At 47.5% G+C, this 27,252-nt stretch overlaps 1 protein-coding gene across 1 annotated transcript in view; it reads left to right on the top strand.

The window, feature by feature from the left end:
* The window catches only part of Inpp5d (inositol polyphosphate-5-phosphatase D), a 111,317-nt gene that overhangs the window by 68,532 nt on the left and 15,533 nt on the right, over window positions 1-27,252 (top strand). The window contains exons 7-18 of the mRNA XM_005361784.3: window positions 2,033-2,113; window positions 2,235-2,306; window positions 3,765-3,888; window positions 13,301-13,407; window positions 15,647-15,749; window positions 17,570-17,766; window positions 18,114-18,231; window positions 19,188-19,284; window positions 19,790-19,928; window positions 21,375-21,483; window positions 21,639-21,727; window positions 24,106-24,187. Of these exons, the coding sequence (XP_005361841.2) occupies window positions 2,033-2,113; window positions 2,235-2,306; window positions 3,765-3,888; window positions 13,301-13,407; window positions 15,647-15,749; window positions 17,570-17,766; window positions 18,114-18,231; window positions 19,188-19,284; window positions 19,790-19,928; window positions 21,375-21,483; window positions 21,639-21,727; window positions 24,106-24,187 (1,318 nt within the window). The remainder of the gene's footprint in view (window positions 1-2,032; window positions 2,114-2,234; window positions 2,307-3,764; window positions 3,889-13,300; window positions 13,408-15,646; window positions 15,750-17,569; window positions 17,767-18,113; window positions 18,232-19,187; window positions 19,285-19,789; window positions 19,929-21,374; window positions 21,484-21,638; window positions 21,728-24,105; window positions 24,188-27,252) is intronic.

The raw sequence follows: 27,252 nt of genomic DNA, 5'->3' as shown, positions 1-27,252 counted from the left end.
TGTGTGTGTGTGTGTGTGTGTGTGTGTGTGTGTGCAGGTGTGTCCACAGAGGTGTTGGATCCCCTAGAGTTCCAGGCAGTTGTAAGATGTCCAGTGTGGGTGCTGGGAACTGAATTCAGGTGCTCTGGAAGACTGGAAAATGCTCGTAACCATCAACCCCCTGTCAGCCCCAGGAATATTTATCTTGATAGGCCCTCTGGACTATTTTATAGTCCAGAGCAGTGATCTAATACAGGGGTAGGGGAAGAAGACTGGCCCCTGTGCCTGAGTTCAGTCTTATCCCCATTGGCTCTTCATTCCTTGTCCATGCAGTAATGCCCAACCCTGCGCAGCGGGAAAAGGAGCAGATACGCCCAGATAGGTGTCTGGCATCTTAACAAGGCTTTGACTCTTGCCACCATAGAGTCTTTTCCCCTGGGGAGGCAGAGGTGAAAAAACATGACAGTCAGAATAGTTGCTGACCAAGGGAACTAAGGAATGGTATGAGACCTGAGTGAGGCCTGCAAACTCTTTCAAAAGTGTAGTTAAGCTGGGCATGGTGTTGCATGCATTTAATCCCAGCACTCAGGGGGCAGAGGTAGGCGGATCTCTGTGAGTTCAAGACCAGCCTGGTCTACAGAGTGAGTTGCAGGATAGCCAGGGCTACACAGGGAAACCCTGTAGCCAAAACCAGATTTGATGGCACAGGCCTATAAGCCCAGCTTATAGGATGCTAAGAAAGGAAGGTTGAAAGTCGAAGGCCTGCCTAGGCTATCTATATCTCCAGACCCTGACTCAAGCAAACAGGAAACAAACTAAATCAAAAGTCAGTGTATGACTGATAGCATGAGCAAAGGCTGTGGGGGAAGGGCTAGTGTTCCAGTTAGTCATATGCCGGTCTGGTTGGTCCATTCTATTTCCAGAGGCAGGGGCAGTACATCGTTAACTCTGCCTCTCCGGGAGGACAGCATTTCCAAGGTAAAAGAGTGATTTTTAGAAAATAGCTTCTGTTTTGTTTTGTTTTCAGTGCTTAGAATTGAACTTGAATCCTACTCATGCAATTCATGCCTCAGCCTTGCAAATGTCTATTCTATAAATATATGCTTGGAGTTAAGCCTAGCTGACATGGGTGCCAGACCCAGTCTGTCATTTATTGGCTGTGTGTCTTTGGACAAGTGACTATAGGCTTCTGGTCCCCACTGTTCATTAAAAAGGTCTGTTAAGCATCTTTATTAGCCAAACATCAGTGTTGAATCCCTGAACACTATGCTCTCGGTCTCTCTCCTCATGGAGCCAACATACTAGCAAGGGAATCATAGACCAAAACCACAATTGAAAGCAATGACTTCACCCCATGGTGATGGAAACAGACCACATCAGGGTAGTTTGATGGTGACAGCCAGTTTTGAGCTATGGTAGTCAGAGAGGAGCATTTTATGGATCTGAGATCTCGATGGCAAGATGCCCTTCCCAGATGAGATCCAGGCCCCTGGATATTCCTTACCAAGCGTAGCTCACGGTAGACCAGAAGCAAGGAGGAGAGTGGTTCAGAGTGGAACTTGTGAGCCTGTAGCACCTTTAGAGACGGGGTCTGGAGCTTGCATGGGGTCCTGCCACCATGGGAAGCAACCAGTAAGGGTTTTAAGAGGTGGGGATGGGTATATTTTGGAAGTAGAGCAAGAAAAGCAGCTCAGGCGACGTAGGAGGGCGGGAAGGTGATGCTCAAGGATGGCCCCAGAGTTTTAAGGACTGTGTAGGTGGGGTGAGAAGCACTGTGGGTGAGGGAAAGAGAAGCAGTGAAGATCTATTTTTCTGGCCATGAGGGATTTGGGGTGCTTATATATACCACAGTGTCCTCGTCTTCTGACAGGGACGGTAATGGCACTGTGGGATGGGAGGCAGAAAGGGGAGCAGCAGGGGAAGTCTTCAGAGCCCATCCCTCCCCCCATCCCTCCCCCCATCCCTCCCCCCATCCCTCTCCCCATCCCTCCCCCCATCCCTCCCCCAACTCGCTGGCCACCAACCGTCATTTGTGCTCATTTTGATTCCCCAGGTGCCCAGTGAAGCCAACCCCATCAACATGGTGGCCAAGCTCAGCCAATTGACAAGTCTGCTGTCTTCCATTGAAGATAAGGTACTCACAGGGTCCTCCAGCGCCTCTTGCTTTTGTCTTTAGTCCCCTCTTTGCACCAAGAATGTCCAAGTCCCCGGTTCTGCATTCCTATGACTCTCTGACTCATCATTGCTGTATGCAGGTCAAGGCCTTGCTGCACGAGGGCCCAGAGTCTCCCAACAGGCGTTCCCTCATCCCTCCAGTCACATTTGAGGTAAGTCACCCTAGAGGAGTGGAGCCTGACCTCCAGATCCACCCTCGGGAGCCACCATGGTTCCTGTGAAAAGAGGGCTTTTGATTTGGGCTGTAGAGGGAGAAGGAACCCAGTGGCAGGAATTAGTGGTCCGTGAAACCACCTCGTTGGAAAAGTAGATAAACATCAAAATGGTTCTGTAACTTCATCAGCAAAGCCCCCTTCATGGGAAACCTGTAAAGAAAGAGCTCCTGATTGGTCCCAAGGTGGTTTAAACTTTGTCCTCCTTAAAATGGGAAAGAGGAGTAACAGCAAACTGAGGGCCACAGACTTATAATAGGATAGTATCTGGGGCAGGGGACAGTTCGAGAAAACAGTTCTTGTGATTCCCTTAAAAATGACTGACTTAGACTGAGACACAGAAAGGTGGTTTTCATCTGAGGACCCTCATTATTCTGATGCTTCCGGCCCAACCTAGTCCGGCCTTCATGACACACCCCGCCATCCACCCCAAAGCCTTCTTCATCCCTGAAAAGGAGTCCCACAAAAGACCGACTTCCATTTTATTTTCCCGCCTTGCTTTTTTTAAATTTACATTTATTTGTTTATTGGGTGTGTGTGTGTGTGTGTGTGTGTGTGTACGTGTGTGTGTGCATGCGTGTGCGTGTGTGTGCGTGTGTGCATGTGTGCGTGTTTGTGTGTGTGCATGCGTGTGTACGTGCGTGCTTACGTGTGTGTGTGTGTGTGTGTGTGTGTGTGTGTGTGTGTGTGTGTGAGTTCGTGTGTGTGTGTGTGTGTGTGTGTGTGTGTGTGTGTGTGTGTGTGTGCGTATGTAAGAGGACAGCTTACAGGAATGAGTTCTCCAGGTCACCAGGCTTGGTGGTAGGTCCCTTCACCCACAAAACCATCTTGCCTGACCCCTCTATCACTCCTATTGGTTTGTTTGTTTGTTTGTTTGTTTGTTTGTTTTAGATAGAGTCCCACACAGCCTCCTCTGTGCCACCACACTCAGCTTTGAGTTTCGCTCTCTGAACATGCCCGGGCAAGAGCCTTCTTCGTAATTATTACCAGTAGATGTTCAATTAGTGGTTGTAACAAGGCCCCGGAGTGTGAATCTATTAGTAAGACTCTTCCCAGAAGTAGATGACACATCGGATTAATAACTGTTGTCAAACTAATCAGTGAATAAACCATTTCCCAACAGTTCATCTGTTTCCTCCACCAAATCTGTCGTGGAACAGCTGGGTCGCACAATGGGCGAGCCTGGCTCGGCTTCCGTGCCAGCCATTTTCAGGCGTGCTATGTATGGGATAGCGGGGTGTTGTGGGATGTGCGCGTGTCAGGCCAGGGTGGAGAAGGCCTGGGAACAATAGCCAGACAGCCTTTCGTAGGACATTGACCCAGAGTTCCTGTAGACAAACTGATCAGAGTTGGTAGCCCCAGAGCCCAGCCTCTGACTACATCTCTTCCACTCTGAAGGTAAAGTCGGAGTCCCTGGGGATTCCTCAGAAAATGCATCTCAAAGTGGACGTCGAGTCTGGGAAACTGATCATCAAGAAGTCCAAGGATGGGTCTGAGGACAAGTTCTACAGCCACAAAAAGAGTAAGCCACCCGCTCCCCAGCCCTCCCTAACCCTTCAACACGCACCTCGTGTTCTGCTTCTGTGTGGGAACTCCTACAGACGACCGGTGCCTAACCGTCTGGCCAACAAGGGTCTCAGTTACTTTTCTATTGCTGTGACGAAGCACCATGGCCATGATGACTACAAAATAAAATGTTTGAGGTGGGGCTCACAGCTCCAGAGTAAGGATAACATCCATGCCTATCCTGATGGGGAAGCACGGTAGCAGGCAGGCCAGTGTGGCACTGGATCAGTAGCTGAGAGCCTACCTCCATCTTGATTCACAAGCACGAGGCAGAGAGAAAGCTAATTAAGGATGCTGGTTTTTGAAACCAACTGCCCCCTCCACTGCCACACCTCTCCCAACAAGGCCATTCCTCCTAATTCTTCCTAAATAGTTCCACCAACTGGGAACCAGGCATTCAAATAGATGAGCCAATGGGCACCACAGTGACTGTCAGCAAAAGCCAGTCCCCCTCCCCCACTCTTGAGGGTGGTCCCTGTCCCTGAGTGCTCCCAGAGCTTCTCCCCGCCCATTGAATTCCTTTCCTGCCAAGAGGACACACATCAGGGATCTCCCTGCGTGCATATTCTGCCAATACCCCTGGAAATGAGATTGTAAATGGATTTCTTGTCACAACTGCCCCCTAGCAGTCCCATGTGTATGCATGGGGATTTTATGTCTCTGCGTGTGCCTTGTCCTGATGATGTGGCTAGGGGAGCTGCTGGGCTGGCACTCCTAGCAAAGCACTAACCGCACGGATCTCAAGTGTCTGAGCTCTGTGTCTCCGTGGTCCAAATTCACATCCCAGCTCTGTCAGTTAGAAGCTGGAGACCGTGACCCACTTCTCTGAGCCTCCGGTTCTGGTTCTCAGGGATGAGAACGATTGAATAAGCAGCACATGGGGTTGTCTGGATTCTGTATATCATGGTACAGCTCAGCATCCAGCCTCCCTGAGACCAGCTGTTCTCACGGGCACTCCCGAGCCACTGCAGCCCTGTATTTATGTACTGTCCAGTATTTATGTACACAGTGGGAATGATTCCCACAACAGCTGGGGAAGAAGCTGCTGTGGGCAGGACAGCTAGCAACCCATATGGTCCCTGCCCACATGCAGTTTGCATTCTGGTGCATTGAGGGTGAATAAATACTCAGGGAAATCTATCAGTGCACTCAGATAAATCTATCAGTTCAGCTACTCGGAAGCCTTGGAGAAAACAGGGAGAGGTCCTCTGGGAAGAAGGGATGGTCTAGGGAGCAGACAGAGCAATGAACATGTGAGCTGAGACCTCAGGGTGTGAAGGGGCTTGAGGAAAGAGTCTTCAGAGAGGGCAAACACCCTGCGGTGGAGTGACACAGGGTCTGGAAGAAGAGCAGAAATGGGCCTGGGGGTGGTGCAGAAACAATTGGATGGCAAGGGGGGTGCTGGATGCCCTAACCTCCTGGGCCAGGTAAATATCTCATGAAGAGGACTTTGGGAACACTCCCAAGACAGAAGTTTCAGGCTAGACCTTGGTGCTGTTGAGATAGTGCCACAGGTGGCTCTGATGGTGCAGGGTCATCATCCCAACATGGGGTTTGACTACCTTGCCTTCAAATCCAGGCTCTGCCTCCTGCTGTGTGTCACAGTAGCCTAGTAACCCAGCCTCTCTGGGCCTACAGTCTCTGTCAAGTGGGAATGGTGACAACGGACCTCACGTGGAGGAGGCATGAGAAGCCATGCATTCATGCTGATGAGAGCAATCCGTGCTTCACTTCTCTGGGTTGAGTGGGAGAATGTCCAGGCAGGGACTAGGGATGGGGCAGGGCCTGCTGACCTGCACTTCCTCTCCTGAGCCCCTCCTGAGCACTGGTCCTGTCAGGAGTAGAGTAGAACCAGGGAAGGGTCAAGATAGTACTGGGGAAGAAAAGATCTCCTTTCCCCTCTTGCATCTTGAGTACTTGGCAGAAACCAGGACAAATTGCCAAGAGGAAAGAGACTAGATTGATCACATGTCAGTCTCATGTGACGTGGAAGCCCCCACAGGGAAACTAGGACTGGGAGGAAGGCTGAGCAGAGTCTCATAACCAGGTTTGGGAGGGAGGTGGGCTGAGACTGGGCAGTGGGAGGAGCTTAGCCAGGCCTGGAGCTCAGATTCCGCTCAGCCTCCTTTGTCCTTGGCAGTAGGACATTCTTCCCTCCAAGTATGGACAGCATCTTAAATGGTTTTATCACCATCTTATAGACAAACCAGAAAGTCCTTTCTGCCTCCGCATCCCTTCTGTCAAGGTGCTATGTTTTGGGGTACTGGATCCTCCGACCCATCAATAAATACCACAAGGAGTATTAGAAGTCCAGAGCTGAGTTCCCAGCTCAGCCATCGTGACTTGGTTTGGCACCTTCTCTCCGGTCCTCAGTTACATCTTGCAAAGCTGCTGCAAGGGTTAAAAGGATGAATACCAAAATATGTTTAGCCCGGCATGGAGAGGGTGCTTAGTGCCGCTTGGTGACACTGTCAGCGGTGTCACTGTTAGAATTACCCTTCCCATGTTGCTGTAAGGACAGAATGGAATGGGGGTGGGGTGGGATGGGGAGATGGACTAGGACAGAGAGCCTCTGGGCTCTGGAGTAAGGAGCTGCCGGGTAATTGTGGAGTTGAGCTCATAGCATCAGGGCAGGGCTCCGACTTACTGCGTCCAGTTGGGGAGCGGCAGATGGTTTGAGCAGGAAGCCTGTGCCGGAAGCAGCTAGCTCAGACAAGTGTGTGCCACTTGCGCAGGGAGAGTAGGCCAAGAGAGCCATTGCAGCGGGGTCACTGGTGACAGGTAATGAGGTCACACTGAGCTCCTGAGAAGAGTCGAGAACTGGGTTTCGGTGCTGGGTGCTGTGGTCACTGTGACAGCCATGTGATTGACCGTCCATGCTGCTTAGACAGATTCGCCTGTTCCACACTGTCCCCGTGTTCCAGAGCCTCATGTGTGCCTTCATGTAGATTTCTCTATCAATCAAAATAAATAAATAAAAGGAAAATATTGAGAGAGACGAGGGAGAGAGAGGATTTCTTTCTGTGGATGTTTTGTTTTATTTGGTTGATTAGTTTTTTGTTTTTCTTTTTTTTTTGAAACAGAGGCTGTTTTCTAAGCTAGTTTTGAATTCACTGTGTAGCTAAGGTTTAGAATTCCCAGTGCTCCTGACACCAGTTCTGTAATTTCATTCCATTTTATTTCTCACTGGTTTCAAGAAAGCAGAAAATACAAATAAGCAAATGTTTAGAGCAAAATCCTATGTTGTCAGATGACCTTGGACTTTACCCTCCCAGGTGCTTGCTTTTCAGATAGTGCTAGGCTCTGCACAGTGGTGCAGCCTTTTAATTCCAGCACTTAGAAGGCAGAACAGGCAGCTCTTCACGGAATTCAAGGCCAGAGTAATCTACACAGTGAGCCTTGGACCAACCAGGGCTGCATAATGAGACCCTGTCTCAAAAAAAAAAAAAATAAAAAATAAATTAGCCACAACAATAGTGCAAGCTGTGCATTATGGTACACATCTACAATCTCCTTTCCTTTTTATAAATTTGTGCGTGCACGCGCGCACTTGTGTGTGTGTGTGTGTGTGTGTGTGTGTGTGTGCGCGTACGCATGTGTGCATGAGCACATATGACCAGAAGAGGAGTCACAGACTGTTGTAAATTGCTTGACATGGGACCTGGCAGCCTAGCTCGTATCCTCTGCAGGAGATACATGTTCTCTTATCCACTGAGCCTCTCCAGCCTACACTTTGAATGAGGGCACAAACATTTCATCCTGCATCATACGAAAGGGCCAACACTGATGATCTCAGACCCCATAAAACTCAGAAATTTCATGATTGAACCTCATAATTGCAAACCTCAGTTGTCCACACTTCAGCTTACAAAAATGTAATAGTGGCTTCCTCACTGAAACCTATCTTTAATTGGAAATGGCTCAAGGTTTGGTGTCTTGCTTAGTTCCATGTCTTTATTCTTCTGAGCTTGCAGCAATGAAGGGACAACATGGCAACAATGAATATAAAGACAGGATATATGGGGGGAGGGGATGAATGGGGGGGGATGAGTGCTATGGATAAAAAGAAGTCGGGCTATGAGATAAGAACCTAAGACTGCGAAATAAGCTGGAGAGGTGGCTCTGCAGCTAAGAGCACTGGCCGTTCTTTCCGGAGACCCAGGTTTTACTCCAGCCCAGACATGACAGCTCTCAACCATCTGTGTCCCCAGTTCTGAGGAACCAGCTGCCCTCTTTGAACCTCCATGGGCTCTGCATACATTTGGTGCACAGATACATGCAGGCAGAACACCCATAGCTGGGTGTGGTAGTGCATGCCTTTAACCCTATCACTTGGGAACCAGAGGCAGGTGGATCTCTGAGTTCAGGGCCAGTCTGGTCTACAGAGCAAGTTTGAGGACAGCCAGGGCCACAAAGAGAGACCCTGTCTCAAAAATTAAAAAAATAATAATAAATAATAATATTAATTAAAGCCAGGAGTGCTGGTACATGTCTTTAATTCCAGCATTTGGGAGGCAGGTGGATTTCTGTGAGTTTGAGGACAGGCTAGTCTGTGTAGAGAGTTTGAGAACTGTCAGAAGAGGAAAAAGAAAAAGGAAGAACCACTCTGCAGAGGGATCAGGAGTTCAAGCCAACCTTGACTGTACAGAACCTTGTTTCAAAAATCCCAAAAGAAGTTCGGTGGTGGTGGTGATGTACACCTTTAATCCCAGCACTCAGGAGGCAGAGGCAGGCAGATCTCCGAGTTCAGGGCCAGCCTGGTCTACAAGAGCTAGTTCCAGGACAGGCTCCAAAAGCTACAGAGAAGCCCTATCTTGAAAAACCAAATAATAAGATAGCTCTCAGTTGCAAAGTGCTCGTCTATCTTGTGTGAGGTCCCCAGTGCTGCCAAAAATAGAATAAAAACAGCAAAAGAGTTAAAAGGTAAAAATTCAAAGGAAGCTCTCAGGAGAAGGGTCTGTTTTTGTCTTTTGAGGCAGAGTCTAATGACCTGGACTAGCCTGCAACTCACTGTATTGTTCAGGCTAGCCTCAGACTTGACCCGACAGTGGCGTTCCTCGTTCAGTCTCCTGACACACACCATGGTGCACAGCATGCTTTTCTAAATTGATGCACTAGCCCAGGGAATTCGTAACCATAACAGGTGTTAGTAAAAGAATCCAGAAAAGCATGTCACCGAGTAGCACGTGTGTCCAGGTTGAGGATGTCCCCAGTCTTCAGCATAGCAGACACCTCCGACAGAGGGGACGCCCACTACACTGGGTTCTGTGGAAAGGCCCCAGACTTCCTGAGTGAGACAGAATACAGACTATGTTAGGCATCCCTCAGCTTCTGTGGGTGCTCTGAGAACTCCCAGGACTCAGCATGGGACCCCATATGGTGTCTGCCGCTAGGCTTAGCTGCAGATAAGGACTTCTTCCCGAAAAAGAACGCCAATAGCTTGGGAACTGTAGCAGAACTTGACAAATGGGAGTCTATAAAACTAAAAAGCTTCTGACCAACAAGGGGAAACAGTTAACCGGGTAAATAGGCAGCCGTTCATCTGACAGGGGATTAATATCATAGTGATATCTGCACACCCATGTTGATCATAGCCACATCCATTATAGCCAAGTTAGGGAATTGACCTTAGTGCCCATCAGTGAATGAAGAAAATGTTCCTGTAGGCAATGGAATAGATATTACTCTATTGAAGAACAAGGGGATACCATTTACAGGAAAATGGATGGAACTAGGGATGAGAAAAAGGGAGGGAGAGAGAAGAAGGACAAAAGAGAGACCGAGAGGAAGGAATGTTGGGAAAAGATGACCAAGATGGGGGAGAGAAGTAGAACGACATGGAGTAAATGTGGACTGACCCGGGTCCATCACGTGCGTGAGTGAAGGGTATGTTAATATATACTAATTTAAAGGTCAGGCGAGTTTTAGAAACTAAGTCTTGGAAAGCTACTAGAGGTGCTACTGTGTCAAAATGAAGGTGTAAACAAAGAAAGAGGAAGGGATGTGAGACAGAAGGTCCAGCTAGAGGGGCAGGGGAGTCGATTTCAGGGTGTTGAAGAAGGAAGGCCACCTGACCTAGAGGTTCTGGGAAAGTGCTTAGTCACTGGACACGGGCAACAGAGAAGTGCTTAGTCACGTGAGAATGAGTGTTACAAATTGGGGGGAAGAGTTCGAATCAGGAAAGCCCGTAGCAGAGTTAGGGCGGAAGCTCAGCGTGTAGGGTGACCCACAGCACCATCGAAAAAGAAGAGAGCAGGGCAATTGTACAATTACAGAAACTCAGGAAATGTTTAATATTTTATTTATTTATTTATTTATTTATTTATTTATTTATTTATTATGTATACAATATTCTGTCTGTGTGTATGTCTGCAGGCCAGAAGAGGGCACCAGACCTCATTACAGATGGTTGTGAGCCACCATGTGGTTGCCGGGAATTGAACTCAGGACCTTTGGAAGAGCAGGCAATGCTCTTAGCCACTGAGCCATCCCTCCAGCCCCACGTTTAATATTTTTATTCCTTGAGAATTTCATACATGTTCACAATGTATTTTGATCATCTTCACCCCCGCATTCCTCCCCTAAGTCCTCTTAGATCCACCCCCCAACTTCGTGTCCTCTTACTGAGTCCAATTTGTGCTGCCCATATGTTTGTGGGAGTGAGACCATCCCCAGGGTCGTGGTACCTACCAGTGGCCGTACCTTAAAGAAAGTTGTATTTCTCTCCCCCAGCAGCCTGCTGTCAGTAGCCCCTCAGCTAAGGGTCCATTCTTGAGCCCCAACTCAGGAAAAACTGTTGTTTAGGGAACGAAGAACAAAGAAAAAGACAAGTGCCAGTCTGTCAGGAGCCTTGTCATCGTCATGGTGATATAGCACTGAGTGTTTATCCAGCAAAAATAGGGTGTTGGAAAGATGATGGGGAAACTGAAATTATGTTTGATAAGGAATCAGGGGGGTACAAGGTTGTATGTGTGAACAACAGCAACAAAACCTAAATTCTCACTTGTGTGGTAGAAAGCTAATGTGTAATAGGAAATCTTTCTGTGGTGTGTGTGTGTGTGTTGTGTGTGTGTGTGTTGTGTGTGTGTTGTGTGTGTGGTGTGTGTGTGTGTGTGTGTGTTGTGTGTGTGTGTGGTGTGTGTGTGTGTGTGTGTGTGTGTGTGTGTGGTGTGCCTGAGTGGGCATAAGCTGTGACTGTGTGTGTGCTGTGTGGAGCTCAGAGGACAACTTCCAGGAGTCAGTCTTGTTTTCTATGTCATTTCTGGTCATTTCTGCCACCTTGTACATTCTCCTGGCTGACCAGCTCAGGAGTTTCTAGGTGATTCCGTCTCCACCCCTGTAGGAACACAGCGTGCTACCGAATCTAGATTTTTATTAAAGTTTTGGAGATTAGAATTCAGGTTGCTGAGGCAAATGATTTTACATTTTACTCACTGAGCCGTCTCCTGACCCCAGAAAACATTTCTACATTTCTCAAATGAAACCTCAGGAAACTGGAAGCAAGCAGAGGACTTTGTTTGTTTTGTTTTTCCTGACGGGGTTTCTCTGTAGCTTTGGAGCCTGTCCTGGAACTAGCTCCTGTAGACCAGGCTGGCCTCAAACTCACAGAGATCCACCTGCCTCTGCCTCCCAAGTGCTGGGATTAAAAGCATGCGCCATCACACCCAGCCTTTTTTTTCTTTTTTTCTTTTTTCTTTAAGAAACATATGAGATAGGAGCTGGAGAATTGGCTCAGGTGTTAAGAGTACTTGTGCTTACAGAGGACCTAGTTTCTACTCCCAGAACCCACATGGTGGCTAACAACCATTATCTATCTGTAATTCAAGTCAACCTGGAGGAATCTAATGCCCCCTTCTGACCTTCAGTGGTACTGCATGTATGTGGTTCACAGACACATGCAGGCAAAACAACCATGCACATAATATATTAAAAAAATAGGGGCTGGAGAGAAGGTTCAGAGGTTAAAAGCATTGGCTGCTCTTCTAGAGGTCCTGAGTTCAATTCCCAGCAACCACATGGTGGCTCACAGCTGTCTGTAATTTGATCAGGTTCCCTCTTCTGGCATGCAGACAGAATTATACATAATAATAAAATTTTAAAAAAATAAAATAAAAAAGGAACAAGAAACATGGGATAAATTTCAAAAGAGTTCATTGGGGATTGTTCACTGAAATTAGTTGCCTTCAGGGAGCAGGACATTGGAGGGAAGTGTGGAGGAAGGGTCCTATTAACTAAAGGGAAAAAGCCTTGTGGAATGATTTGATTCTTTTTCCTTTTTCTTTTCTTTTCTTTTCTTTTTTTTTCTTTTTTATATTTTTGGTTTTTCGAGATAGGGTTTCTCTGTGTAGCCTTGGCTACCCTGGAACTCGCTCTATAGGCCAGGCTGGCCTCAAATTCAGAGATCCATCCGTCTCTGCCTCCCAAAGGCTGAGATTAAAGGCGTGCACCACCACTGCCCCGCTCATTTGTAGTTTTTCTTTATTATTTTCAGTTGTGAGTATGTGTCTGTGTATGTGAGTGCAGGTGTCCCCAAGAGAACAGAGGAGTCACATCCCTCTGGAACTGGAGTTACAGGTGGTTATGAGTTGCCTCATGTGGATGCTGGGAATTGAACTCAGGTCCTCTGAAAGAACAGTTCATGCTCTTACCTGCTGAGCATGGTACCCAGCCTTTCAACTTTTGATAAAAAATGAAAACTAAGCTGGGTGGTGGTGGTGCATGCATTTAATCCCAGCACTCAGGAGGCAGAGGTAGACAAATCTCTGTGAGTTTGAGCTACAGCGTGAATTCCAAGACAGGCTCCAAAGCTACAAAGAGAAACCCTGTCTCAAAAAAAAAAAAAAAAAACCTCTACATATTTTGGGGGGGGGGGAGGTATTGTTTTTATTTTATTTTGTTTTGTTTTTCAAAACAGGGTTTTTCTGTAACTTTGGAGTCTATCCTGGAGCTAGCTCTTGTAGACTAGGCTGGCTTCGAACTCACAGAGATCTGCCTGCCTCTGCCTCCCTAGCATTGGGATTAAAGGCGTGTGCTACCACCGCCAAGCTTTGTTTTGTTTTGTTCTGTTTTGGTTTTGGAAACTACAATTTTTATGTGAGTTTTTCACAAATTAAGCAAGACGGAAGGGAGGGGGAAGCAGAGCGGCATGGAAGGAGGAAGATCACAGGATGGGGTAGAGTTGCGTGGTCTGTGTAGTGAAGCCACTTCTAGATGGTTCTGGGTACCCCGCTTCTCAAGAGTGAGCCTCTAGAGCTTAGCCCAGGAATGTAAGGGTCAGCTTGAGGGTTGGGCGCCTAGAATGCCGTGGACATTGGGCACAGTGGTTGAAAGAACAGATGATAACTCTCTGAACTTCTGGTTTTCTGAAGTCCTGCAGCTTATCAAGTCCCAGAAGTTTCTGAACAAGCTGGTGATTTTGGTGGAGACAGAGAAGGAGAAAATCCTGAGGAAGGAATATGTTTTTGCTGACTCTAAAGTAAGTGACAATAAGCATCTACAGTAGGGCGAGAAGGGACATGTGTCTTGAGGGCTGGGATGTGCCAGGGGGTTGCAGTCATAAGCTCCTTAAGTTGCAATCGTAACCCTTTTCACACCTGGGAAGCTGAGATTAGGTGGTCAGGACCTGGGCCGGCTGCGATTTGCCGAGTTCTGGTTCCTCTGCCCCAGGATTGTGAGTGCTGTCTCCCAGTGGAGAGAAGGCATCCCTTGCCTTGTGCCTGGTGCTGAGCTGGCCAGGAAGCTTCTGTTACCAGTGTCTCTTGGTTAGATTTAGGACCCCTTTGGGTCAGCTCTGGTTTGAAATCTGCATGCTGACCAGTGCTTCCTTGTGAAGACTTCTGTATTAAAACTGCCCCGCCCTGTGGAAGTAAGATGGCTGACAGAGGAAGAGGCACTATGGGCCACAAGGAAAACCCCTGGATGTGCCTCATCCCAGCCAGATGTGGGTTCCCTGCCCCTTGATTGCTCACCACAGAAATCACCTCAAGTGTTCTGAATCCCACCTAGAGGCCTTGCTGACTGTGCTCGTCAGTACCATTTATTTGAGGCAGTGAAAATGGATGGCAGAGCACATAGGGTGTGTATCCTGGCGTGTGTGGCTGCCCCTGCCTGTCAGATACTGGAGACAAGCTAATGGAGCCGGGTGGGGGTCGGGGGCTCCCAGTACAGTCTAACAGAGGTAATCCCTGCCAAGTCCCCTAGGTGTGTACTTTGTCCTGTCCTGGGAGTGATTATGAGGTTATAGCCCCAGGCGTAGGCTGACAGGGACAACAGGGACCCAGTCCAGACGTGATGGGAAAAGCAGTATGAGGTCACACAACTGGGCAGTGTTCTGGGCTTCAGGAGCACGGGTCCAAAACTAGTTATTTCTACCGTGTTGCTGCCCGATCAAAAGGGTTGAGACACCGACTCTTGAGCCATCCCCAGCTAAAGGCAGGTTTCAATAAAGAAGCCATTGTTAGATCCTGATGAGCTGGTGTTTTTGGAGTGGGCAGTTGTGAGCCTTGCAACGATGAGGCTGAATCATATAAAATTGCTGGCTTTGTAACCAGGGGCACCAAGATTCCGGCCTTTCATATTGCATGTGCCTTCATCTCAAACCTGCTGCCCTCTTGTCAACAGCCCTCTTGACTAAGAGAGGAACAAATCAGCTTCGTGCCCCACTGTGAACACAGGGACAAATAAGCGTGAAAGATTAGGGAGGCTCTTTTCTCAATGCATCCTTTTGCCTTTGCTTAGTTTCGTTAAATTTTCTTTTAAAGAAGATTGGTTTTAGGTATTTGGAGGTGGGGCTTGCATGTGCCACAGCGCATGTGCGGAGGTCAGAGGACAGCTGGCGGGAGTCAGTCCTGTTTATCTACCGTGTGAGTCCCAAGGGTTAAACTCAGCTCCACAGCAAACGCCTTCACCCACTGAGCCATTGCATTGGCTCTAGTTTCTTTAAATTTTCCATCATTGAATAAGTAATTCAATCTCATTGGTTTAAAAAAAAGAATAGCTTATACAAATAATCAAGAGTTTAAACAAAACAGCGCTCACTGTTAACTCTGAACTATCCCCTTCCAGGTGTCTTTAGGATTTTTTTTTCTCTGTTTTTATGTTCTGGTTTATTTTAGGCTTTTTTGAGACAGGATTTTGCAGTGTAGCCCTGTCTAGCCTGATACTCACTCTGTGGCACAGGCTGACCTTGAACTCATGGCAGTCTTCTAACTTCAACCTTCCGTGTATTGGGGTTAAAGGCATGAATTCCCATGCCCCACATGTATTTTTTTTTTAAAGATGGAAGTGTCATGGTAGCACTCAGACCATGGCCACGTCTCTGTGGCTCAAGTTCTTCTATACCATAATTTTAAAACTCTATGGAGTTCTAGCTTAGGGATGGTGCACAATATAGTTATTTGTGGATCCTCTACCTATGGACACACTGCAGTGCCCTGATGTGGTGGGATCTTGGTGTAGCTCCTAAAATTTGGCTTCAAATCACAAAGAATGGCAGTGGAATGGCTGGGTCCAAGAAGCCACATGCTCATGGCTTCAAACACTGCTCTCCAGATGGCTGCTCTTCTCATTTGTAGTGATATAGATCTCCGTCTGTGATATGAGATATATATATTATATAAAACACTCCTCAGTATGTTTAAGCTGGCACATCCGTTGAAGACCACTGTGCAGGGAGGTGGAGGTCCTTCTCAGTGTGTCTTCCCTTCCTCCTTCAGAAGAGAGAAGGCTTCTGCCAACTACTGCAGCAGATGAAGAACAAGCATTCGGAGCAGCCAGAGCCCGACATGATCACCATCTTCATTGGCACTTGGAACATGGGTGGGTCCCTTTGCCCCAGCCCTCCTACCAGTTTTGCTTGGATCCCCTTCCTGCCTCAGCATCCACAAATGGCACAAGGGGGCACCTCCATCTCTCGCTCAGAGTCCTGGTCTCTATCCCATCTGTACAACCCCTTTTCTAAAGAGTTCTACTGTAGTGATGAGGCGAGCAGGCCTGCTTTTCGTCCTGCCTGGCTCCCGCATGGCTAGCTTAGCACCAGAATAATTACACAGAAACTGTATTCATTTAAACACTGCCTGGCCCATTAGTTTCAGCCTCTTATTGGCTAATTCTCTTGCTTTAACCCATATTTAGTAAGGCAGTTTCTTTATTAACCAATGAAAGTAACAGAGACAGACGACCCTCCTACATCTTTCTACGTTTGTCTAATGATGGTGAACGAGAAAAATGGGCTTTCAGGACTCATGCACCCTAAGGGCAGTCACAGTAGATTACTCTATAGCTTGACAAAGGGCCCCAGGTCTTGAAAAAAGAAGTCTGACCCTGGGAGGGTATGAGGTATTATGTAGGGAGGAGGTGAGGGGAGAGAGAGATCGGTGGGTAGATAGATGGATGGGTGGATGGATGAATGGATAAATGGTCCTAAGTTTAAATTCCATGTAAATAATGTATGTTTTTAGCATAGGTGTGTGGATAGAAGTATTAATATATATCATATATATAGAAAATATGTGCTAAATATATGGTAACATATTTCATATGATAAATATATAAGTAAAATATTTAAATAGTTATTTAGTAGAAGTACTCAGCTAGAAATAAAAACTAAGGAACAATGTGTGTGTGTGTGGTTAAATATATATACCATATGTTTATATATATATATAGTTATATAACCATATATTATTATACTGAATATATGAATTATAGTAATTGTCAATTATAATGGATAATGTTTTAATATAAATATTTAGCTAGAAATAAGTAGTCAGAAGATGTCCAGTTAAATCTTACTCTCTGACAGACAACTATTGCATGGGGAATACTTATTCTAAATCACCCATCTATCAGAAATTCAAATTTAACGGGTATCCTAGTGTCTACTATTAACCCCTAGGCTCTCACGCCCAAGGGATCATACATGTGACACAAGAATGGGAAGGTCTCCATATGTGGTCACTGACAGCCCTGGGGAGCAGAGTTTGGCAGTGACTATTATTCAAGTCCTGGCTTCCTGTCTCTCTGGTGGCCAAGAGACATACAGCTCTTTGGAGTGTGGGGAGAAAGAACAACTCCTCATCCTTAGGGCGTCTCCAGAAGCATATCTCCCATCGTTTCTTGAAGGAGCTGCTCCCACTCTTTTTTCCAAATGGAAGCCGAGGAACGTGGCATGCTCTTCCTGTTCCCCTGTTGAGCACCTCTTCATCTCAGTTCTTAGCTGAATGTCACTTCCTCCCAGGAAGCCTTTGGTGTTCCTGGCAGTGGCATAGAAGCCTCCATCCTGAACACGTCACTCTAATTGGAATTTTAAACTCCTGTGTGACAGAGCCACATCTCATGTGTTTCTGCTGCCCTAGAGCCTAGGACATGTTTGCCAACCAGTTCAGTTAGATCAGGGCTCTACAGAGGATGTCCCAGTGTTCCCATTCTTGGAAATGTGATATTATCTTTGCAACAAGATCTCACTGAACTTTGACCATTGCTGATATGTAAGGTGATATCGGTACGGAGCTCTTCATCTAGGGCATTGCCTCAGTGATTTTTGTAATGATGTGATCTCCCCCCCCATTTTGAATCCCCCTGATGCCCTTGACCTGACCTGCCTTTAACTCACTTGGTGTTGGGTTTTGCTGTTGAAGGTAACGCACCCCCTCCCAAGAAGATCACGTCCTGGTTTCTCTCCAAGGGACAGGGAAAGACACGGGACGACTCTGCTGATTATATCCCCCATGATATCTACGTGATTGGCACCCAGGAGGACCCTCTTGGAGAGAAGGAGTGGCTGGAGATACTCAGGCACTCCCTGCAAGAAGTCACCAGCATGACATTTAAAACAGTGAGCAGCTGGCCCCGGCCGGGGAGGGGAAGATAATATGCTTTTCCAAGCACCAAAGATGCATAGGAAGGAGCTCAGTGGTTCTTCCATTTTCAGAGCTAAAGATATGCATCCAGGGGCCATCCTTAGAAGTTGATAGGGTCCCGAGTCCTCCCTCCACCTTCCCCACTCCTGTGTGGAAGGGTAATATTTACCTCTTGGAAGTATCTTCAGCCCCAGGTCTCATCTGTGAGGCTCTGTGTCTCATTCTTAAGCTAGGGATTACAAGACAGGGTGTGAGAGCTGGGGTGAATCCCTTTGGGATGCTCAGGGTTCCAACACTACACATTATGTCCCACCACCACCAGGTCGCCATCCACACTCTCTGGAACATTCGCATAGTGGTGCTTGCCAAGCCAGAGCATGAGAATCGGATCAGCCACATCTGCACGGACAATGTGAAGACAGGCATCGCCAACACCCTAGGTGAGCCTAGAGGGGAGTCCCATTCCTGTACATGCTGCGTCTCTTCCTTCTCTTGGCAATGTCCCCAGATTAAACCCTGAGAGTCCTGCCCTGGGATCCCTTAGTCTTTTTAGCAAATCCAGATGGTTTCCCCTGCAAAAACTCATCCAGGGTCTCTACCAGCTCTAGAGAGCTGGTTAAAATGTGTGTTCGGATTTAGTAAGTCTCAGGTGGCTTCCAAAGTGCCATTGGTCCTAGATTCTGATACTCCCTTCAGAACCCAGTGGTAGAGTACTTGCTTAGTATATGCAAGGTCCTGGGTTGGGTCCCCAGCACCAAAAGAAAATTAAACAGGTAATCTCCCACCCGCCAAAATATAGATGCTGTTTTGGTTGGTGGTGGGCCCCTGTCTATCAACTCTTTGCTTGCTCGGGTTTGCCAAACACATAATTTTAAGCCCTAGAATTTCTGATTCAGGCCTCTTCAGTCGACTCCCTGGGGCTACTGTGCTGCCCTCAGGAACATACTTTAAGAATCACTAATGTAAAATAAATTAAAACATCAGCAGCAAGGTGTGAGATAGAGGGGGCGTGTAAAGGTTTTTTAGCCCACTCGAGACCCTGGGTGGACAGTCAGTTTACTCATCTGGGGGGCACCCCCCAAATCCCAAGCTGCTTTGGTCTTTCCTGTCCTGTATCTGCTCAGTACAAGTGACCCCCAACATCCCCATACCCAGATATGGATGACAGCATCCTCCTCCTTCCTTCCTCTATTCTATATAGAAAATCATGAAGCTGGTACAGTCTGCCCATCACTGGCATGTCCTGCCCCATGTGACCTATCTTCTTTCCTCTTTTTCCTCAGCCTGCTTCCCTTACTCTATGTTAACAGTGTTAGTGCCCTTTACCTCAGCTTCTGATCCCTTGACCAGCCTGCTTGGCTAACATTCTGCTTCTTCTTTTTCTTCCCTTCCTCAGGAAACAAGGGAGCTGTAGGGGTGTCCTTCATGTTCAATGGAACCTCCTTGGGGTTTGTTAACAGCCACTTAACTTCTGGAAGTGAAAAAAAACTCAGGTAACAACACTCGTCCCCTCCATATGGCCTGAGCCTTCTGCACACCCGGATGTCTTGCTCAGCCTTAGCCTCAGACCTGGGCCTCTGTTGTTTAAACAAAGACAACTGTATCCTAGTATAGATCTAGGTATATGTGACTCTTATCTGGAGGACAGAAAAGATACTTATGTCATTAACCCAATAGGCTCCTTCCCTGGTCCATTTCTAAAGGAAAACACCCCTCAGGAGCATCCTATACCTTGAAGTTTGTTCTATTTCAAGTAACCCTGTCATGACCATAACCATCAAGTACTGATCCTATTTCCTGATGGGTAGCTTCCTGCTTGGGACCTAGACTCTGTGATCCCAGTGGGGTCTCCCAGGTGCGCTCAGGTGCCCACTAAGACAGAACTAGAGTGTAAGTCCCCATGTCCCACCTGCTGCCCCTGACCTCCAGTCATGGCAGAGTGAGGGCAGTGCCCCATGCGAGATGTGCCAGATGATGGTCCTCGTTTCCCTGCATTAGGCGAAATCAGAACTATATGAACATCCTGCGGTTCCTGGCCCTGGGAGACAAGAAGCTGAGTCCATTTAACATCACCCACCGGTTCACCCACCTCTTCTGGCTTGGGGATCTCAACTACCGCGTGGAGCTGCCCACCTGGGTAAGGAGAACCTGCTTTAGGTGGAACTGTAGAGCCGCCCAGGAGTCTGCTCCAGACGGAAGAGCAGAGAGACACAGGAACACTGAGAAACAGGCTAAGGCAGCAGCTCCTCTTTGGGACTCCGTACAGCTCCTGTCTTGAAGCCTTTGTCTTTCTTTACAGTTCCTTCCTGGCTATGTCTACTTTGCCCCCAGATTTCAGGGGCCACCCCTCATCACTGCCAATGTCACTCCTGCCAGTCAGCCAGCCAGCAGCAGCTTGCTTGGTCAGGAAGCACAGGCATCTTGTGGGGGGGGCAGCTCACTTATTTCAACAAATTATGGGGATCATTGGTGGATCTAAAGCATTGTTTGGCTTCCTACAGAAAGGGGACCGATTGATGTGACCACAGGATGAATCTAGAACCCACACAGTTGTTTTTCATGCTCATAAGAGTTGAAGCAGGAGACAGCGTGGGATGGAACAATGAGTGTCCTTCTATCTAGAAGTTGGAGTTAGCAGCCTGTTTCCCTCCCACTGAGGGACTTGAATGCATTCCCACACTCTAGTCCTGTGAAGGACAAAGGGGACACAGCAGGAGCTAACCCTGTTTTACAGTCAAGTACACAGAGAGGCTAGGGAAACTGCTGAGAGCAGAGTACACATCATTTATAGTTGTGGTTGAACCTCTGGTGTCCCTTTATCCCAAGCATTTCTCCATGAGACCCCATGTCCCTGAGTCATCTCTGGGCCTTCAGCCACCATCACAGCTCTGTAGACTGTGAGCATCTGCAGCCAGCTCAGCATACCTTCCTCACTAGAGATCCCCAGGTGATTCCTCCTGGGAATGAACAGGCAGGTAGGAACGTGGGAAGAGTTCACATCCGGACCCTCCTGGGGAAGGGTTGCCACATCTCCACACTCACCTGGGCAGGAACCTGGTTCAAAGTCACAGAGAAGTAGGCAGGAGGGAGGACTATAGGACACCTAGGCCAGCACACACCCCTCCACTCCTAGTGTGCTAGACACCAAGGTCAGCACACTCTCTACTCCCTCCACCAGTGTGCTAGACACCAAAGCCAGCAACCCCCTAACCCCCAGGGTGGCACCAATTTTTCCTGGGTAGGTCTCCAAGATAGTGATGCTCAGAGCCAGGAGTTCCCAGGTCACTTGTGGATTTATAGCTGGGTATCCTTGTTCTCACAGAAAGAGCCAGAGAAATCAAAGGAAATAGGCTACCTATCTCATGAAGTATTACTAACAGTGGTGTTTAAAAGCCAGTGCACAAAAAACAACAAATCCCACATGCAGATTTGGTCCAGCCTGGAGCCTGTTCTGGCGATGTCACAGCCCTTGCAGACTTTCCTTATCCTTACAACAGCCCAGACTGCTGGGGCCCAGGCCTTGGTGTGGTCAGGGGGAAGTCTGGTGAGGAATGGGGTCTGACCTGGCATGTCCTCCTTCCAGGAGGCAGAAACCATCATCCAGAAGATTAGACAGCAGCAGTATTCAGATCTGCTGGCCCATGACCAACTGCTCCTGGAGAGGAAGGAACAGAAGGTCTTCCTGCACTTTGGTGAGAGCACGCTGCCTCTCTGTCCGTCGTACCCTTTCCCGCCATCTTCTCTCTGCCTGAATATCCTAACCAAGGGAAGAGCTACATCTGCAGAGGAGGGAAGCTGGGTTGGAGGCATCAGGGAAGCCAGACTGAGGGCCCTGTGTCTGTTTCAGAGGAGGAGGAGATCACCTTCGCCCCCACCTACCGATTCGAAAGACTGACCCGGGACAAGTACGCCTACACGAAACAGAAAGCCACAGGGGTGAGTGAGTCCTCGGATAAGCAACTCCCCTGCCCCGTCCCACTTCCTTTCCCCACCCTACCATTCCATGGCGGTTCCTAGAAAGTGGGAAGCATCCTCCATCACCAGGGAACAACAAAAACAAAAATTAGAATACACATGCAGGGGCTGGGGATGTAAGTCAGTCGGTAGAGTGCTTGCCTGAATGCACACAGCCCTGGATTCCATCTCCAGCCTCAAGCCAGGCTGGGACCCTGCATCTCTAACCCCACCTCTCAGGAGGTGGAAGCCAGAGGATCAGGAGTTCAAGGTCACAGAGAGTTTGAGGCCAGTCTGGGCTTCATGAGACTGTCTCCAAAACCAAAATTTTCACATGTAAAAACTGCTACCAACTTGCACACGCAAAAAGCTGAGCTAATAATGGTCCCAGTCTAGGACGCTGAGAGAATTTTAACGCATTGGTTCTTAACTGTACAGAAGAGCTAGTTTTAAAGATTTACTTATTTTTATTTTATATGTGGGTGTTTTTGCCTGCTTGAATGTCTGTGAACAACATGAATGCAAGGCCCACAGAAGCCAGAAGGTGGTGTCAGATCCCCTGGAACGGGACTTAAAGAATGGTTGTAAAATGCCGTGAAGGCACAGGGAACCAAACCCAGAGCCTTCCTCAAGATCAACCAGAGCTCTTAACTATGCAGCCCCCTGTAAAGCTGATTTTAAAAGACCAAAACAAACAAAGCCCTCCACCCAAATTCTGTTAGCCAAGATTGAACAGGTTTCCATGCATCTTAATGTGATGGTGCATGCTTGAAATCCCAATACCTGAGAAGCTTAGGTGGGAGAATTATGGGTTCAAGGCCAGCCTGGACTACATGGTTAGACTCCAAAACAACAGCAACAAAGCTGGTTTCTTTGCTGCAGGGCTTATCAGAGCCTATAAGAGCTTCTGAACATTATATTCTCCATAGGTTAAACTAAACTGATCACAGAATAACTACTAATATATTAACAAGGCCACTCCTATTGAAAGGACAGCGTTTGGGGAAAGATGCAATAACATACTCCTGTATTCAAAGAGTTTCTGATGGGTGAGGGACTCTCCTAGGTGAAGAGAGGCCAGAACCAAATGAACATTGGCCCCAGGCTATTTATAGGAAGAGAGAGAAGACAAGCTTGCCACAGAATACCCCAGTAAACATGATGTCATGAGGAGTGGGCAGAGAAGAAGACAACCATTGGTCAGGAAGGATGGGGTGGCTTCTTAAAGATGCCATCTGAGGTGCCTGGAAGGGCAGCTGGAGTTCGGACTGGGAGGTTTGAAGGGAGAGAGGTGACATGTTTCAGGCTCAAAGAGCCACTAGAGAGAGCCCAGCCAAGCAGCAAGTTCTGGATGTCAGTCACTTTTCATGGGGTCCAACCCAAGGCCATCAACCTAGACAAGTCCAGGAATAAGCAGTACGAGATCATGGGCGCTGAGAGTTGCTTCGGCTAAGGATGCAGAGAGAAGGCTCAGAACCCTGTGTGGATGAGATCCTGATACTGCCTGGTCCCGGGGGCGGGGGGGCAAAAGACAGTGAAATGGATGGGAAACATGGAGTGGATTGCTGGAAGGTCTAGCAGGAAGGAAGAGGGGGTCCGGGTTCAAGGCGAATTAACCTCATTCACAGCAGGACGCCAGGACATCCGAAAGTACAGAGCCCAAAGTAGAGTTTAAAGAGTTGAAGAGCTTAACATTTAAGTGAAATAACAGACTCAGAAGTGCAGATTTCTCTCCTTTACAGAATTTAGGTTTAAATATATATTCTAATTTCTACTTATAATCATAAAAACACTTTTGTATTATTTGCATATAACACACACATGTAATATATATGCCATCAAAGCAGAAAGGGGGCTATGTGGGGGAAAGAAGGGGACCAGAAGAGATGGGGAGGAAGAACAAGAGAGGTACTGAGGGACGAATATGGGCAAAGTACGATGGTGCATATTTGAAGATGTCATAATGAAATCCGTTGTTGTATATGCTACCCTAAGAAGAAACACTCAAGAAATAGTGTAAAGGGCTGAGATGCTCAGTCATTAGAGTACTGGATGATCTTGCAGAGGACCCAGGTTCAGTTCCCAGCACCTACATGACTGCTCACCACTGACTATAACTCCAGCTCCAGGGGATCCAACACCCTTTTCTGACATCAGTGGGCACTGCACACATGTGGTGCACATACATATATGCAGACAAAACACTCATGCACATAAAATAAGTGGAGAGTTTATAGCTACCCTCAGGGAAAGAGCCAACAGCAGATGGCAGATCTCCCCAGTTAATAGTGTGTGTTTTGTCTTTACTGATAACAATGGAAATAGTGCGCATGCTGTCAAACTGTGATGTTGTTCTGCAGATGAAGTACAACCTGCCGTCCTGGTGCGACCGAGTTCTCTGGAAGTCTTACCCCCTGGTCCATGTGGTTTGTCAGTCCTATGGTGAGTGGATCACCGGGGGAATGTAGACTAGGGTTTGGACTCTGAGGACATCGGCAAACCAAAGGGCTTCAGTTTGCTAGGAGCCCTAATCAGGGATCCGGATGGAGTTGGTGCATCCTTGGCCTCCCTGGGCTGCAATGCAATAAGTAGCCCTACTCAGAGAGGCATTAAAGCACTTTCAACAGCAGCTTGCTTTCTTTCCATTGAGAATTTCATCCAGTTGTGTGTGTTCTGATCAAATCTGATGGAGGAAGGTCATTGGCTAATAAAGAAACTGCCTTGGCTCATCTGATAGGGCAGAATTTAGATAGGCAGAGTGAATAGAACAGAATGCTGGGAGGAAGAGGAAGTGAACTCAGACATCATGCAGCTCCTCTCAAAGGCAGACGCAATGAAGCAAGCCGCCAGGTCAGACATGCTGAATCTTTCCCGGTAAGCCACCATCTCGTGGTGCTACATAGAATATTAGAAATGGGTTAGATAAATATGTAAGAGTTAGCCAATAAGAGGCTGAAACTAATGGGCCAAGCAGTGTTTAAAAGAATACAGTTTGTGTGTTGTTATTTTGGGGCATAAGCTAGCCAGGTGGCCGGGGTGCCGGGGAACGCAGCCCCGCCGCTCCTATTACCCAAATCCACTGCCACCTCCTCTCCTCCAGTTCCTCTCCTATCCCTCACAGCATTCTATCCTCCCAATTTCATGGACTCTCTCTCTCTTTTTTAAACCTACTCAGTCCACTTAGTGCTGTCTGTCTGTGGGTGGGTGAAGCACCTACTGGAACATGGGTAGCCTTTTGGAGAACCGAATTCCTCAAAAAAAATATCCTGTCTCTCCCTCAGTAGCCATCAATTGCCAGTGAGTCCTCAGCTAGGGTGAGACTTCATGAGTCCCTCACCCATCCATGCTGGGATTTCGGGTGACTTGATCTTGTGTGGGTCTTGTACATGCAGCCATAGCTGTTTTGGTTTGCTCTCATATTTAACAAATGCTTCACTGCCTATGTCCACTCCTCTGGGCTCTTACAATCTTTCCGCCCTCTTGTTGGCAGTGATCCCTCAACCTTGGAAAGAGCAGGTGTGATATATATGTCCCATTTAGAACAGAGCACTCTGTAGTCTTTTACTCTGCTTATTGACGACTTGTGGGTCTCTGTGTTAATCACCATCTACTGCAAAAAGAAGCTTCTCTGATGCGGGCTAAGAAATGTACTAATCTAGGGATATAAAGAGAATAACTTAAAGGACAATATAGTACTATGTTAACTTATAAGAATAATAGTAGCAGATTCTCCCTTAGAGCATGTGGCCCAGCCAGTCACAGGTTTTTGGCCCAGCTAACAGTAACAGACATGAGCTCTGTCTGGGGGTGGGGGCTTCAAATTCAATCAAAAAGTGGTTGGTTACCCCCATGACGTTTATGGCACTATTGCACCAATGGGTATATCTTTCCAGGCCAGCTGTCACTGTGACTCACAGGGTTCACAGATGGCTAAGACTGCTGAATAGAACCCTCTGGTACTATTCTTTTTTAAAGAACCATACTGAGTTTGAGCCATATAAAAGTGATAATTTTGAAGGCATAAAGCAGGCAACCACCAGGGAGTCCCATGGTTCAGCCTAATACATATCATTAAATATGTTCATGTGGATTTGGGGGGGCCTAAGACTGTTTCACTATGGGACTAGAGATATGGCTCAGCAGTTAAGAGCACTTGCTGATCTTCCAGAAGACCTGAGTTTGGTTCCCAGCATACTTACTATGGCTCACAACTAACTATAACTCCAGTTCTAAGAGATACAATTCCCACTTCTAGCCTCCAGAGGCATCTGTGTACACACACACACACACACACACACACACACACACACACGCACGCACTTTAAAAGACATCACAAGTTCCTAATCACTGGCACTCAACCCTCATCCCACAGTGTACCACAAATGAGCAATACACAAGCCAAAGACCCCTAGGCAGTTCATGACCTATACTTGTTCAGCTGAGCCCTCGTACCTACCCATCTTCAGAGTAAGGAAATATGTTGGGGGAGTTTTGCCACCCTCTCTGGAGACCATTAAACTCTGATCCCACAAATGAAGTTGGTTCCTGTTCCCTTGATCTGTTCATGTCTACTGTCCCACTGGGGTAGTTTAGCATATGTATTACAGCCCCCATCCCCGCCTCCTTCTCTTGAGCTCTGTCTCCCAGAACACTTCATGCATCACCTTTAGATGTGTGGCACAGCCACGTCTCTTATACACTCAGCTTACACTATTATGTCTCTGACACTTCTATACTCATAGCTTCAGCCAAGGCACTATTCTGCCTTCAGAACCTGAAAATGGGACAGGAGCTATGTATAGCTCAGGGGTAGAGTATTTTCCTGCCATGCATGAGGTCCTGGCTTCAATCCCTAGTACTGCCCTAACCAGCCAGACAAAATAAATAAAGACAGAAAGTACCCATTTCTCATCCTTTACCCAGACTCCCTGAGTATTTCCTGTTTGCCCTCCCCCACCCACACCTGAGCTCTGCATTATACACGTTAACTCTTACTACACTGACTGCCTATAACACAGAGTCAATCATATGGATACCTACGCCTCAAATCCTGCAGCCCTGAGGGCCCTCTCACTTTCTGTCTCAGAAGATCGGTCAGCTATCTCCATCAGTCAGCTGCCTCTACAGAGGGCCAAATAATGGTGGAGGCTCATAGAATTGCCACTGTCTCTTTTGACCCTAACCTTGACCTTCAGACCTGCCCCATAGAGCAGGTTTTAGGAAAGGGGAAGGAGATGGGTCTGGAAGTGGCAGCTGGGGTTGAGGAGGACATACATCCCACACATTACTGTTGTAATATGAGCAACGGGGCTGCGTCCCCGGCACCCGGCCGCCTGCATTGCTAGCTTATGCCCCAAAATAATTACACAGAAACTGTATTCTTTTAAACACTGCTTGGCCCATTAGTTCCAGCCTCTTATTGTCTGTCTTTTACATATTGATCTAACCCATTTCTAATAATCTGTGTAGCCCACGAGGTGGCTTACCAGGAAAGATCTTAACCTGC

The sequence above is a fragment of the Microtus ochrogaster genome, linkage group LG4, assembly GCF_000317375.1.
Source record: "Microtus ochrogaster isolate Prairie Vole_2 linkage group LG4, MicOch1.0, whole genome shotgun sequence".
Lineage (NCBI taxonomy): Eukaryota > Metazoa > Chordata > Mammalia > Rodentia > Cricetidae > Microtus > Microtus ochrogaster.
Note: the sequence above shows the minus strand (reverse complement) of the source record. Positions and strands in the feature narration are given on the sequence as shown.